The sequence below is a fragment of the Rhea pennata genome, chromosome 2, assembly GCF_028389875.1.
Source record: "Rhea pennata isolate bPtePen1 chromosome 2, bPtePen1.pri, whole genome shotgun sequence".
In the NCBI taxonomy this organism is placed as follows: domain Eukaryota; kingdom Metazoa; phylum Chordata; class Aves; order Rheiformes; family Rheidae; genus Rhea; species Rhea pennata.
The window spans coordinates 59,958,173-59,972,002 of record NC_084664.1 but is presented as its reverse complement, the minus strand read 5'-3'; the positions used below and the strand labels follow the sequence as shown (position 1 = coordinate 59,972,002).

Genomic DNA, 13,830 nt, shown 5'->3' with positions numbered 1-13,830 from the left:
AATCTTGGTTGGCACTGAAAGTCAGGTGGAGTCAGGTGGTCCTGACTGGAGGAACAGTCTGGCAACAGCAGGACAGTTGTGTAATACTAACAATACACTAATAATTCATTTACTAGCCAGACTCTTTCTTAAACATATCTGCATGAAGAATACAGTAACTGCCTCTCTATCTGCAATACTGTAATGTATACAATACTTTCAAAACATACTAAAATCATGGGAAATTTCTGTGGGAGTAGTAAGTGAGAATTTTATTGGAAACTTGCCATGGATATCCTTAGTTTTAGTACTTTTCTCCTTTTCTCCTAATTAAGTGTGATTTTTGAAAATCTGTCATCAGTGATTGTAAATAATAAGGTAATTTCACTGAAATAATAAGGTAATTTCAGATGTCAAAATATTAACTATGCAAAGTACGTATAAAAGATGCAAACCAAATCAAATCTTTTGGGCCAGGTGTCTGCTACAGGTGGTTATCTTCAATGGAAAGCTATAACGACCTCACCGAGGGCATGGTCTGGTTCTCATACAAGTACTTCCATATTGCATTTGCAAGCATGGTACAGAGGTAGAACCTGAAAGCTTTAAATTTCACATACCTGTATGACATTCATGCTATTGTCTCTGCAGGCAGACAGAGCCAGTAGATTCTGCATCTACACTTCACCACCAAAATGTTGAAACACTTGGAGAGATGGTTTAGGCTTCTTTATATAATCAAATTACCTCTGCTGAAAGTATTTTTTATGCGCATGCAGGTATGTGAACATGGATGTGTCATGCTGTATGCCTATCCTAGCGGTTTATGAATTTATTTTACAAGCAGCAACATGATCCACTGCTTTTATGCAGTAAAATACAGCTGTTGACACACATGAGAACTCCATTTGCCAAATGATAGGGAAATATTATGCAGTTATATTTTTATATTCATGGGCACTAGCATAAGATATGATTACAGCCATGTTGCTTATATTTGTAGGATTCCTGGAAAGATCACTCACTGGATTTATAAAGATCTGTCCTACTTGACCTCTTTTAAGGTCATAAATTATTAATAAAGTCTTTTTAAAAATGAAATATGAACATATGGCTAACAGAAAGAGCCATGCCATTCTCCAAAAGCTTTAAGATTCAATTATTATTCCAGGTGTCTGATTCCTCAGTTACCTTTCTTCAGCCTGCATCAAAATTTGCAGCACTCCATCTCCTTGTACCACCTCAAGCTTTTTCATCATTTATCTACAAAATAACTGGAGTCACTAACAGCATGAGCACTGTTTACTCATGCTGTGATTTTTCAGACATTCAAACAATAAAAGATAGTACACTTTCCCTCCCACTCCTTTCTTTTCTTCTCCTTTAACTCAATTCTTAATAAAAAGCAATACCAAAAATACAATCAAGCAAAACACAACCGGGAAAAGCTCTTATCAGCTCTACGGAGAATTTAAATCACAAATACAGCAAATATAAATGAGAGAGTTTTTAAAAGGTAAGAGGATCAAACTTAAGCAAATTCTTTCTTTAGATGAAAATCATGGGAATGAATGAGGGATACTAATGTCTCTTTTCAAAATTCCATTTGGTTTGGTTATGATGCCAGTGAAATTATAATACACCTAACTAATTTTTAAAAATCTTTCTAGAGTAGGAATACAGTAGGAATTCAGCAGGAATAACAAAAAAAAAAAAAAAAAAAAAAAAAAAAAAAAAAAAGCACCGAGCAAATGAAACATTTTCCAGTATCATTAATGCCTGCTTCTTTTTGAGGCCTTATCTGCTTGGAAAAGATTTATAAGGGAATGGCCGTAGCGTGTTACTGATGCTATCCAGAGAATATTTTGGTCATTACAGATTAATGCAACACACTTTCTCCTACACTAACACATAAACACACACTATTATTATACAGGCTTGTTAATTCTATAGGCTTTTTCCTATCTACAAATAAAAGTTTGTTTACTGAAGGTTTTTTTTTTTTTCTAGTCAGTTTGTATTGCTAGTCACAATGCCTACCCTCACTTGGACCTGTAGGAGAAGATCATTTGGTATGTAAGAACCCGCATGCAGGTCTCAGTCAAGAAGCAGAAAACCTGTAAAATCACTTCTCAGGATCAGTAAAGTTACATGATACACTTGGTATCATGTGTGATGAACTCAAAGACACTACAAGCATTTTTTATTACCATGGCAACACATCTAGTTTCATTTTTCTCCAGCATACACTGTAACTTTGACAGTGTCCTATTACCTCTCAAGTGTCCCATTTATTCTCTTTTTTCATAAATATAGAGACTTTTAAAAAATCTACACAGTTAGTATTTATGCTAATTGTCTACTTTCAGATAGACCAAAAAGAAAAAAAAAAAGGAGGGGGGGGGAAGTTTGGCCATCCAGTGAATAATCTGAGTGATAAATCAACAGGACTAGCATTAGTAACCCATAATGTTCTAGTGGTCTCATTCTTTGCTATTAACTACCAATTCCCTCCTAAAGAGGTCATCAATATTATATATTCAGTACTGCATTACCAAAACATTGTCCACCTCAAATTAAACTCAAAGTAGATATATTTTGACAGACAAAGTAATTCAATGGCCTTGAACTGACAACATATAATCTTGGGCAATAAACCAGTAGCCATCGTTAGCCCATTTCAGAGACTTGTGCATCTTTAGCTTGGTACTTCACCCTGCAGTGCATCATTCAGCTAAGTTCAGTGCTTTGCTGATGAGAAACACAAGCCTTTAGACATTCAATTTCAGCTTTGTAGACCAATTTTGCCAATTTATGCAGGAAATCAGCTGTAAGCCACTGACTGTGAGATTCAATAAAGTTCTTTCTTTGGAAATATATAAGCCCTTAATATCTACTTCATGATTTACAGAAGCATCATTAATAAGCTTTTCCATTAAAGCCTTAGATTGCCACTTTTATATGATACGATTTCTTGTCAGTGAAAGGTGATAACGACAATCTGGGACTGTAGGCATGCACGGATTTAACTGAATGCCTGCCCTAGACACAAAAGGCTACCCGTAGTCTGTTTATACAGTAGAAGTAACAGACAGTAATTGCAAATTTAATAGGGGATCCAGCTAGGTTACATACATGAACCATTATTTATAATCAGCAGTGAGAACCATCCTCAGCTCAAACTACATCAGGAAGGCCCCTTATAAGAATAAGAGTATTTGTGTTCTATCTCCAATTATCACACATATTGTACTATTGTAAGTTTTGGAATGTATCCTTTTATTTTTTATTTTTATTTATTTTTTTTTACCCTTAGCATGCATTTATGGCTCATTTAACCAGACTTCCAAAGAAGGAGGAGAATAGAGTAAGAGATTCAGTGTCTTTTTTATTTTCTTGAGAAACTTCTGGATATATTCACCATGGCTAAAATCTTCAGTTTAACATGGAGATTTATGTTGCGTAACAAGCAGAGCAGATCTCAAAACTTTATTCATTCATTTTTCAGTTGGCAGACATTTCTCATCTCTAGTAGGCCTTTGCTGAAAAGCTAAAGTTATTCCAGAAAGACTCATGCTCCCATATATTCATTTCTAAACTCACATTAGCATACACCTGATCTCTTATTTGGTTTTTCAAAGTATCAGATTTCTGCCTGCCCCTGGTTTTCTGTTGGAAATCAATCTATCATCTCTAGCACTTCTGCTTGTCTTGCTGTATACAATGTGTTGGTGGTTCGGCATATTGCTACATCACAAACAATACTATCTGCACTACTGAAAATTAAGCACAGAATGTCTACATTATTTTACCTCATTTTGGTCTCAGTTGTCAAGTATTAAAATTATCTGAACAAAAGAAAACTTTAAACATGATGAAAAGGTACAGAATTCAAAGAGTTAATGTGCAATGTTGATCAAGTCCTCTTCCTACAGTTCTGTCAAGTGAATTATAGGAGTGTGAATTCAGCTGTGTTTCAGTGTTCAGCCGAAGAGGGCAGATGAGATAATAAAGAATTTGAATCATGTGTTAAATAGAGGAGTGAGGCTTAGTTGCCTATAATTGCTTTTCTTTTTTTCTTTTTTTCAACTTAACAGTGAAGATAAAGGAAGATCCCAAAAGGAAAGAGGGGAAAAAAGTGAATAAACCATTTCCTTGCTTTGCTCAGGTTTACACATTCTGCACATCTGCATTCTTGGTTAGGTAGTGATTTATAAATGTTCAAGGTTTAACAACCCAATGCATGAGCACAGTTAAAAAAGACAGCCCATTCCAGTTCTTTTACTTCAATTTCCTGTGTTTATAATTATTCTGTAGGACCGACCTTGGAGTTACCCTAAGATAAATGACGAAGAATCTCAAAATCACATTATACGCTGGTTTATTTTTAATTTGTATTGTGTTCTCATTGTGGATTTGCTATGAGCTTACAGTGGAGCTTTGACACCTAGGATAAAGACTTCACATCATACTACAAGCACTCCTTCCTCAACAAATGCACCTTTGACAACCCTAGCTTATGGGCGTACATATAAAAATAAATTAGCACCAAAACTGGAGTCCTAACTTATTCAAGATCTGAACAGACATAGAGAAATGCAAATATACCCCACCATCATTCTTGATTACTGAGATGTGAGAAGCTGCACGCTCCAGGAAATGATGTCAGCAGGGACTGCAGTACTATTTATGAGGTAACAGATGTCTTCATTTGTCACTGCTTGGACCCTTTTCTTTTGTCATACAACATCTAATAATTCAGCTTTGGCTTAATTGAACATATATGAATTTGAGCGAGAAAAAAAATCACAGTGCTATCCAATATGTATGTTAGATCCAGACAGTCTTTTGCTTTGGAAATTCCAGTAACTCCTAGGAAATTTCATCATGCCTATAATAGTTGTTAATGACTGGCTCACACAGTACTAACAATGGGTAACGTGCTAAAACTGTAGGTACTCCATTCAGAGCCTTTTGGTGTAGATGACAGGTTTTAAGAAGAAAGGATTCACACCTGGAGCAGCCCAGCATGCGTAAAATAGGGAAGGTGTTTTCTCTCTTTGCTTGACTTTCCCTCCCCTTTGCACCTCCTCTAATCCTAGGGGATTTTAAACCAGCTGTACTTTCAGCAACAAATGAATTCTATTCCAGGAACAAGATTCCATACAGAGTGCATTTTGTACAGTTGTACAGAAGGGAAGGAATTACTGCATGCCACAGACTGGTGTCCCACAGGAAACTTCCTGCATACTCCATTCATCTTTGCTTGTCAGAAAATACAGGCAGCACAGTGGACTGACAGATGCTCACTGCATACTTTGGTTCTCACTGAAGATTCACCTCTCATACTAAAAACTCTCCCATGTTTAAGCCAGTGTAGAGGAGAGGGAAAGCAGGGGCAATTAAAAAGAAATCCTATATAATAGAAATAAGTCAAAGTTATGTCTCCAATCAAATATTTCCTCTGGGTGCTAGGCAGCTATTAGGTGGTTTGGTGCAAGCTTAAGATGCTTCACAAAAGCCCCTTATCTCCAGTAGTGCAAATGAGGTTAATGAGGTTCATTTTCACTGTGCGATTCATTTCCTCTGTTCTGCCCTTTTGTTTTATGCATATAATTGGAAACAACAAAGAAACATCATTCTCCAGAGCTTAGTAGGGAAAGGAAGTTCATTTGTTTCCAAAAAACAAAATCCCCCCAAAGAAAGAAAATGCAACTAAAAGGAATGGGAATAGAAGTAGAGTTATACAGAAGGGTAATAGGCAATTAGCACCTACCCTCCTAATTACACTAGCACACATTCACAAATTCTACAGAAATACCCAGTCTATAGCTTCCCCAACACATAAATTTGAATAAAACATCATTGCTGTCTATCCCTTGAGAAGATCTTAGCAGTGCTGGGAGACAGCACAAGAGAGTCACAAAGGAAGCAAAAAAGAAAAACTCTATGTATAATGAAAATGATTTATTCTCTGGCAGAAAAATAAAGAATCCTCTTGTGATTTACAACTGTTTCAAAACTAGAAAAGTTAGCTCCATGGCCACAATTCACAAGAGATTCTGATTTCCAAATCTCCTTTATTCAAACATTAATTGTTGCATCCATTGCAAAATCTGGGTTTGGTGGTCAAAGACAACCATTTCTATCCAAATAAAAGGACAAAAGGAGAATAAACCAGGACATACTTAAGAACAAATTCAGAGGATGTCACTCAGTTATGATTTCTCCAAAACACCAACTTTGCTCAAAATAGTTCCTGAAGGTCGCTATTAGACAGGGAGGTTGAATAACCAGGCCTGCTATACTCCTCCGTGTCCAACCTAGTTGTTATTCTTGCTGACCACTTCAGTATCTACACAGTGTTTGTCTTGCCATTACTTCATCTATATGTGTGCACAGAAGGAACATCTGCCTCACAGGGCTTGTTCCTGCCAAATTTCTGATTTCAGGAAGACATGTATAACCATTCTGCATGTCCGCATTCCCAGTATCAAGGTAACTATACTGCATTAAATCATAATCAAGTTCTAATGAAAATATCATGAGTAAAATTAAGGACTTTTTCAGCTATCACTGAGAAGTTATCCATGAGAGTCAGTGTAATATGATTTGTCTGCACTATATCACGTAATCATTTGGCACAGTAATGTTCTCCTTGCCCACTCAACCTTTAATCCATTGTCAATTTTGATAAAGTGCCCGTTTTATTATAAAACTAATATTACGGGACACTGCCAGTGCAAAGTTATGACAACAAAATATGACAAGGCTCATTTTTATGGAGTATATACATTTTCTCAAAAATTCACATTAAAATGCAGTACTTCTTTTATTGTAAAAGCTCTAGCAATTTTCACAGAGAAAGGTCTATCCAGTGTCCACCTTACTAGGAAAAAGATCTATCCTACTTCGAGGCAGTACTCATTTTACTGTAATTAGTTTTCTGCTTAAATTCTCCAATATATATTTGCAAAAATGTTGTACTGTAGTGTTGAAATACAACCTTTCGCTTAGGAAAAAAAAAAAAAACATTGTTATCACCAGGAGACCAAAGTGTAAAGAAAGATACTTATTTTGAAAAGTCACCAGGAAAAGCTTACAGCACAAAACCTATGCATACTGTGGCATCTCGTTTAAGAAGAAAGTAGGAAAAGTGGAATTAGAAGAGCATATGTGTTCAGAGACTTCTGGAAATGCTGTACAGGCTTTCCTATTATAAATTCAATGGATGGAGCTTTCTCAGGATTTTGCAGGTGAAGATCAATAAATTCAACAGTGGGATGGGAAGAATATGACTTTAGTATCTTTAAAGCTGATCATTTAACTTCTGCTTTTGTGATATGTATGTTAGGATTTTATTTAAAAGCATTTAATATTCAGAATACCTTTAACTAATGTACTCATCTCTCAATCAAAAAAAATTCACTGGTTTTCTTTTCACATTGGAGATTTATGATCACCAAAGGATTGATAATTCTTCTTGCTAGCCATGCATCATTTTGCAAAACACAAATGTTCCATCCCCTGAAATTCAAGAAGTAGTAGCAGAGTTCCTCAGCTCCAAGTCAGAAATAAAGCTTACGCAGATTCACAGCTTGGGAGAGTTAGAATGCAGAAATACAATGTTGGAAAAGCAGACTGCTTATTTGGAAAAAAAAAGGGGGGACATGAAGATTACAACATGGCTACTCTTTTGATAAAACTTTCAGAGTATAAAAAGTAAGGAAAAACAAAAACAAACATAGCTTACGCAAAGGGACCATATGTTTTCATGAACAGATGTGGAAATGACACCTCAGAGAATTCATGATTGACCTTCATATCCCCCTGGAACAGTGTCTACATGCACACTTTTACAGAAGGACAGTGGAATTATAAGGTGCAAGTCAACAACTTAAACAGATTCCAGAATCTAACCAAAATGACACTGAATCACCATGTATTTTGACGGAGCAAGTACAGAAAAAACACCTTGAGAATCTCAGCAATATATCTTCCATACGCCAAACAGTCAGGCCAAATGTAAAAGACATTTCAGAAGAAATCAATCTCTCTCTCTCCAGAAATCTAGCAAGAGTCTGGATTTTACCAATCAAGAGTTAACAGAGTTTAACAACAGACGTAAAATGTATAACATTTCTTTTTATTTTCTCTTCTGTGTCTTTCTCTTTCTCTTATGCTTAATAACTTCATTTAATAAAAAGTCTCAGTTTGTTCCAACAAAGCAAAAGCGGTACGTTTTGATGTGAAAGTAATTTTCAGTCTCTAGCATGTGGCAACTGTCTATGCTAGAATTCTTCTTTAAGGCAATATGCTAAAAACTCTATTTAGGATAGCTGAATTCAGTATGGAAGAACTGGAAAAAATGAACATTGCAGCAACAGGGAAATTTATTTTTTGTGACAGATTGACTTTAATCTGGTAATACTTGGACTAGACTGTGTTATCATCATTGCCACAAGGACACAGGTTTCCTAGAGTATATGGCATCACTATCTGGAGGATTAGAATCTACTTAATTAACTATATATTAGTTTTGTAACACTATTTAAACACTAATTTCCATATGTATTTTTAATGATTCCACTGATAGGAGATAAGGAAATGAGAATAACCTTGAAAGGATTTTTTCGCTTTCTACTTGGGGCACCTCCAATCACAAATCACTAACATTTCTGTCACTTTGGTAGTACTGTTACTATTTATAGTTCTGCACTTATATTTTATTTTGATTAGCTATGCAGCTTCTAAGTTTGAGATAATCAGTTTTCAACACTGATGAATTTTATTCAAAAATCATCTCAGAATTTGCATTCTCTGTCTTGAAGCTTTCATGTGGGACAACTCAAATGTATAGCTTACAACTCTTTCTGATCTTAGCATTTGACCTCGCTGAGAATCCTGTCTGAACAAAGATTGCAGATCACTGCTGAATCATATGTTGTAAAAACCAGGGCTAGTAGAACAAAAACAAACAAAAAACCAATACACTTCAGTTTAAAAACCCTTAAAGACTTTCTCCGATAAGGTAGCATAATAATGTATCAAAAATATTTTCTGGCATGCTAAACAAGCTTTTAATATAAAAAAAAAAAAAAAAAAAAAAAAAAATCCAGGATTGTTGTTGGCCTGTTGGCCTTCTGACTTTCATAAATGCTAACATGGGAGAGCAAGAGCAGTAAACATTCAAACCATAATTTGCAAGAACTCTTTTTAGCATACGGACTACCAATGGCCTGGAATACAGAGCAAACTAAGGCTCGTGAATCTTCATGGAAGCTCTCAATAACACACAATCATGACAGCTCTTGAAAAATCAGCACAAGGTTAAGACCTGTCCAGACAGTAACATTTTTTCTCTTTATGGTGCCAAACTTGAAAAGATAAGCTTATCTCTTTTTGCAGTGTCATTCAGTGCAACTACTACTATCAGAAGGGTTCGTTTTTAGAAAACTATCCCTGAACTGTCCAAATAAGATTTGGGAAATCATTCCAAGTTAGATTACCTCTTGCACAATATTTCTGAGTTTGTTCGTTTTTTTTTTTCCAAGGATGGGATGGTGGGAAAAGATTTTTTTTTAAGTATAATTAAGTTTACTATTTTACTTTTTGACAAGCACCACCTAGCCATTCTAAAAGCTCCAAGTATTAAGATCCACGTACACCATATGAATTACATTCTAATCTCTATTTCATCTATGGCATAGATTAAAAGAGAAAAGCATTGTGAACAGGTATTTGTTCCGATAATTTTACCTCCAAAGAAATATTTCTCTCCCGTCTTAACTTGCAAAGGGCTGTTTGTTCGAACAGCTGAAGCTTCATCTCCATCAATGGTGAGGACAGCAAAATTTTCCTTAGCTAAGAATCGGACTTCATGCCACTGCCCATCATTGAGACCAGAGCCTACGAAGAACACAAAACATTGGAACATTTTATTTAGTCTAATATTTATTATCTTTAAGTGTTTATTGCATCTCTCCCAAGCTCATTAAGTAAAGTCTAATGAAGCCTAATAAACGCGCAGAAATGACAATTTCAGTGTGATAACAAGGTATTATTATTAATTATTCCATAAAAGTTAACATTATCATCATAAATACAAGCCTTAGAGCTACCAAACTGGCCAGTAGCCAAGTATAATTATTTCTGAATACACATTTTATCATTCACCTTACCCATCAAAAGGCCATATTATATCTTTAACTAATAAGGTATATCCCTTAATTGTTTCTACAACCAAGCTCAAAAGGAAAATATATCGATTCATCTATTTAATTATAATGAGTAACAAGCATACAGGGCGTATTATGCTTGTGATTGTTGCTTTCATCAAAAGGTGATGCTTCCAAGACAAGGGAAAGGAAAAAGAGAAGGGAGAAAAGCTTACATCGAAGCTTAATTCACAGCCAATCCTGCCACTGGAATATGCAGCTAGTCATGGCAGATGAAGACATTATCACAGAGCCACTGCAAAACCAGCAAATGTCTGCCAAAAACCTGAAGCTTACGGGAGCACCATCCTCCCTATACTGGCAGCAATGAAGTAACTGGATCTGTTCATTCATTCAGATCTCTCTCTCTCTCTTTTTTTTTTTTTTTTAAAAAAAAAAAAAAAAAAAAAAGCTTATATACTTCTCATCTGCAGCAGCTGGCAGGAAGCCAGGTTGCCTAGCATGTCAGGCTGGCATTTAACAGCAACGAAAGAGTACTGATTTATTCTTAAATTATGCTCATTACTGTGCAGGTAGGTTACTTTGGATCAGCAAGTAAGTAGCAAACTCTCTGGTAAAACCTAATTCCACATTATAGCACCTCTTACAAGTAACATTTTTCTCCATCTACATCTAGGTGCTAAGTCACATTAGCAAAAGGCAATTTGCCAAAATAAAGTGCAATGCAGTGCAACAAGCAGGTTCTAAAATTAAATGGGGTACATAACAATATCAGAAGTAAAATGGAAGATGAAATTTTAAAACATTCAAAGCAGTATTATCTTCTATAAAAAATGAATAATATTCATGGCAAAGAGTAACACCAGATATATCTAGACATTTAATGAATTATTTTTTCCCACTGCTTCCAAGTGTTGGCTAGTAAACAAGATCAAGTCCTGATAAAATACAGACAGTGTTATATTTTGGAACATTCTTTTGTGTGAATAAGAGTGTATCAGTAAGAACTGTTCCTGCCAAAACATGCTCAATCTAATAAAAGAAATATCTAATATTTTTAAAATCAGGAGAGCTTCCTTTCTGTTTGTGAGCTCGTTTTTCACTTTCACTAAATTTAACAAAGAAACAATAAACAGAAAAAACATAACATTTAAATCCAGATAAGATTACTTTCTATAGCTAAAATAAATCATTAAGAAAAAGAAGGAAGATGAAACTTTTCCAAACCAAAATTGTTGTAGCAAGTGTAACTACAACTAAAGTTCACCAGAACACAGTTAAAAAAAAAAAATCAAGCTTGAGATGACCTATCATTAAAAGATCTATTTCAGTTTGTCTCAGGTCATTCATTACTGCCATAAACTGAATAGCAATAATTAGAAACTTCTGCACAAAATTAAAACCTTGCTATTAAAACAAATGGCTTGAAAATGGCAACATACGCTGCTCATCTGTGAATCCACAGAGAAGTGTATCTATATCATTTTCTGGAAAGGGGGAATATTCAGTAATGAAAGAATATTGGGCAAAAAAAGTGTTAGTGCCACCATCTTGTGCCATCACCTGCATTATATCAGAATATGAGCCTTCGTACCCTGGCAAACTCCAACTAGAAAAATTATGCCATACCTCTAGTGGGTTTTTGTAGGTATGTCTGCCTCCTACAAGCATTGGAATTTTCACTGATTTCCTCTTGACTTTGGATTAAATAGGCAGTACTATCCGATGCATTCCCACGGCAAACTTCTCTCCATGAAAACTTTCACAGGAACTTTTAAGACTACTGCTGTTTGGTCTTTGATACATTTTTTAATTGAAATCATTACCTAACAGACAAAACCTTCCAGCCAAAATCTTTCCTGTGTTCAATCTGTTGTCTTCTAAACATATTTAGACATAAATCTGCATAGACATCTGATGAAGCTAAAGACAGATGAATATGCCATTAAAATGGGAGTACACTGTATTTCTCACAATAAGCCCTAGTCTGCCATCATCATCTCTTGAAGATATTCCTTCATAAAACAATAACTTGATGGTAAGAGAAAGTGAAGTGTTTTAAGTGGACAGTCTCAGAGGAGGCAAAATATTCCTGGCTACTTTAGTTCACTTTTTTTTTTTTTTTTTTTGCTACATACTTCGGCCTGTTTTGTAAACAGTAGGTAAGTTACATCTTGGAGGACCCATGTTCTTCATATATGACATATGTCTCATATGACATATTTTAAATTATTAAATAAAACTAAAACAGGGACTGGAAGCATGCATCCAGGTGAAAGAGCCATAGAACTGCTCTTTCTAATACTATGTAACTATTTACTGCTGCATGCTTCATTCCCTGACTACTTATCAGAGAGCTCAGTTTCCTCTCTTAGGAAGAGAGAGATCCAAAATGGAGAGAATTAACTCAGCTCACTTTTTCCCTGAGTGAAAAATGTAACTACTATGAAAAAAAGAGCCATCGTTTCCTCTGCAGCCAATTTGTGAATTGGAGTCCTTCCACACTTCTTTTCTAGTGGAAACTATTTGTCCAACTCAACACGGATTTGTGCACAACTTTGGGAGTCCCAAAACATTTCATTAAAACACAAAAACCGGTAAAGCTAGCTGCTGCATTAACAAGTGACAAAGGTGTGCAAGGTACCATTCTAAGAAAAGTAAAGTTACTTGTAGCTAGTATCTTTGGCCTGCTCTCCGAGCAAGCAGTCAGGAGAAGACAGTACAGCTTGCTCGCACCACATTGGAAAAGTGTGAAGCACAATGAATAAAAGACCCAGACAGAGGAACGGAGGATCAGTGATGCTGACCAGACTAAACAGAAATCAGAGCATGAGGAGACCCACAGGTTACCAGCAAAGCCTAATTTCATGCATTCTTTCCATGTACACAGCATCTAGCAAAATATACCAAGGGGACACATGGATGTCCTTAAGCTGCTTGCTAGGAGCATGAGTGGAGAAACACTGGTATTTTGCCAGTACTAAAAACATTTGACCCTACAAATCTGCACTGCTCCTGTCATTTCCAAAACAACCACACCGTTTCTGTTTTATGAAGTCTTCACTGTACTAGTTACTAGCTGCCTAGCTAGGAAGCAGCTAAGGCTATCTGCCTCCTAGCTAGCTGTATTAAGCACCCAGATGGATCTTTATAGGAGGACATTGGCATTCTGAACTGCTACAACTCCGGTTGCCACAGATCTTCAGTTGTAATTTTACATTTATAATACTGCCTGCTGATACATTATTGCCATGAGGTTCTGTAACTCTTTAGCTATGGATGCCAATGAGGACAGCTCGTTTGCATTCAGCAAGTCCTCACGACTGTGTTTACGGAACTGCGCTCCTCAGTTGTGTAACTGAGAGCATCTTATCCTCTGTCAAAGTTTTTATCTCCTTTTTACTTGCATGAGTTCTAGGGGCAGCAGAGTCAACACTCCTTTTTTGATGTGATAATGCTCTGTTTCCAGTGACTTACATCGCTGTTGTGATACACAGTATATCCTTCCATAGATGATAAGTTTGTACAGTTACATGGCCTATTTTAGTGTAATATTTTATTATATGCCTCATGAATATTGACGGGAGACCTCTGCTTGGACTTCATCAAGTTTAACCAAGATCATTCTGTAAAATCATTCTGAATAGTAAGGACAGAATATAATACTTTCTAT

General features: G+C 35.8%; 1 protein-coding gene across 1 annotated transcript in view; it reads right to left on the bottom strand.

The window, feature by feature from the left end:
• The window catches only part of CNTNAP2 (contactin associated protein 2), a 1,099,877-nt gene that overhangs the window by 478,139 nt on the left and 607,908 nt on the right, over positions 1 to 13,830 (bottom strand). The window contains exon 9 of the mRNA XM_062569605.1: positions 9,739 to 9,888. Within this exon, the coding sequence (XP_062425589.1) occupies positions 9,739 to 9,888 (150 nt within the window). The remainder of the gene's footprint in view (positions 1 to 9,738; positions 9,889 to 13,830) is intronic.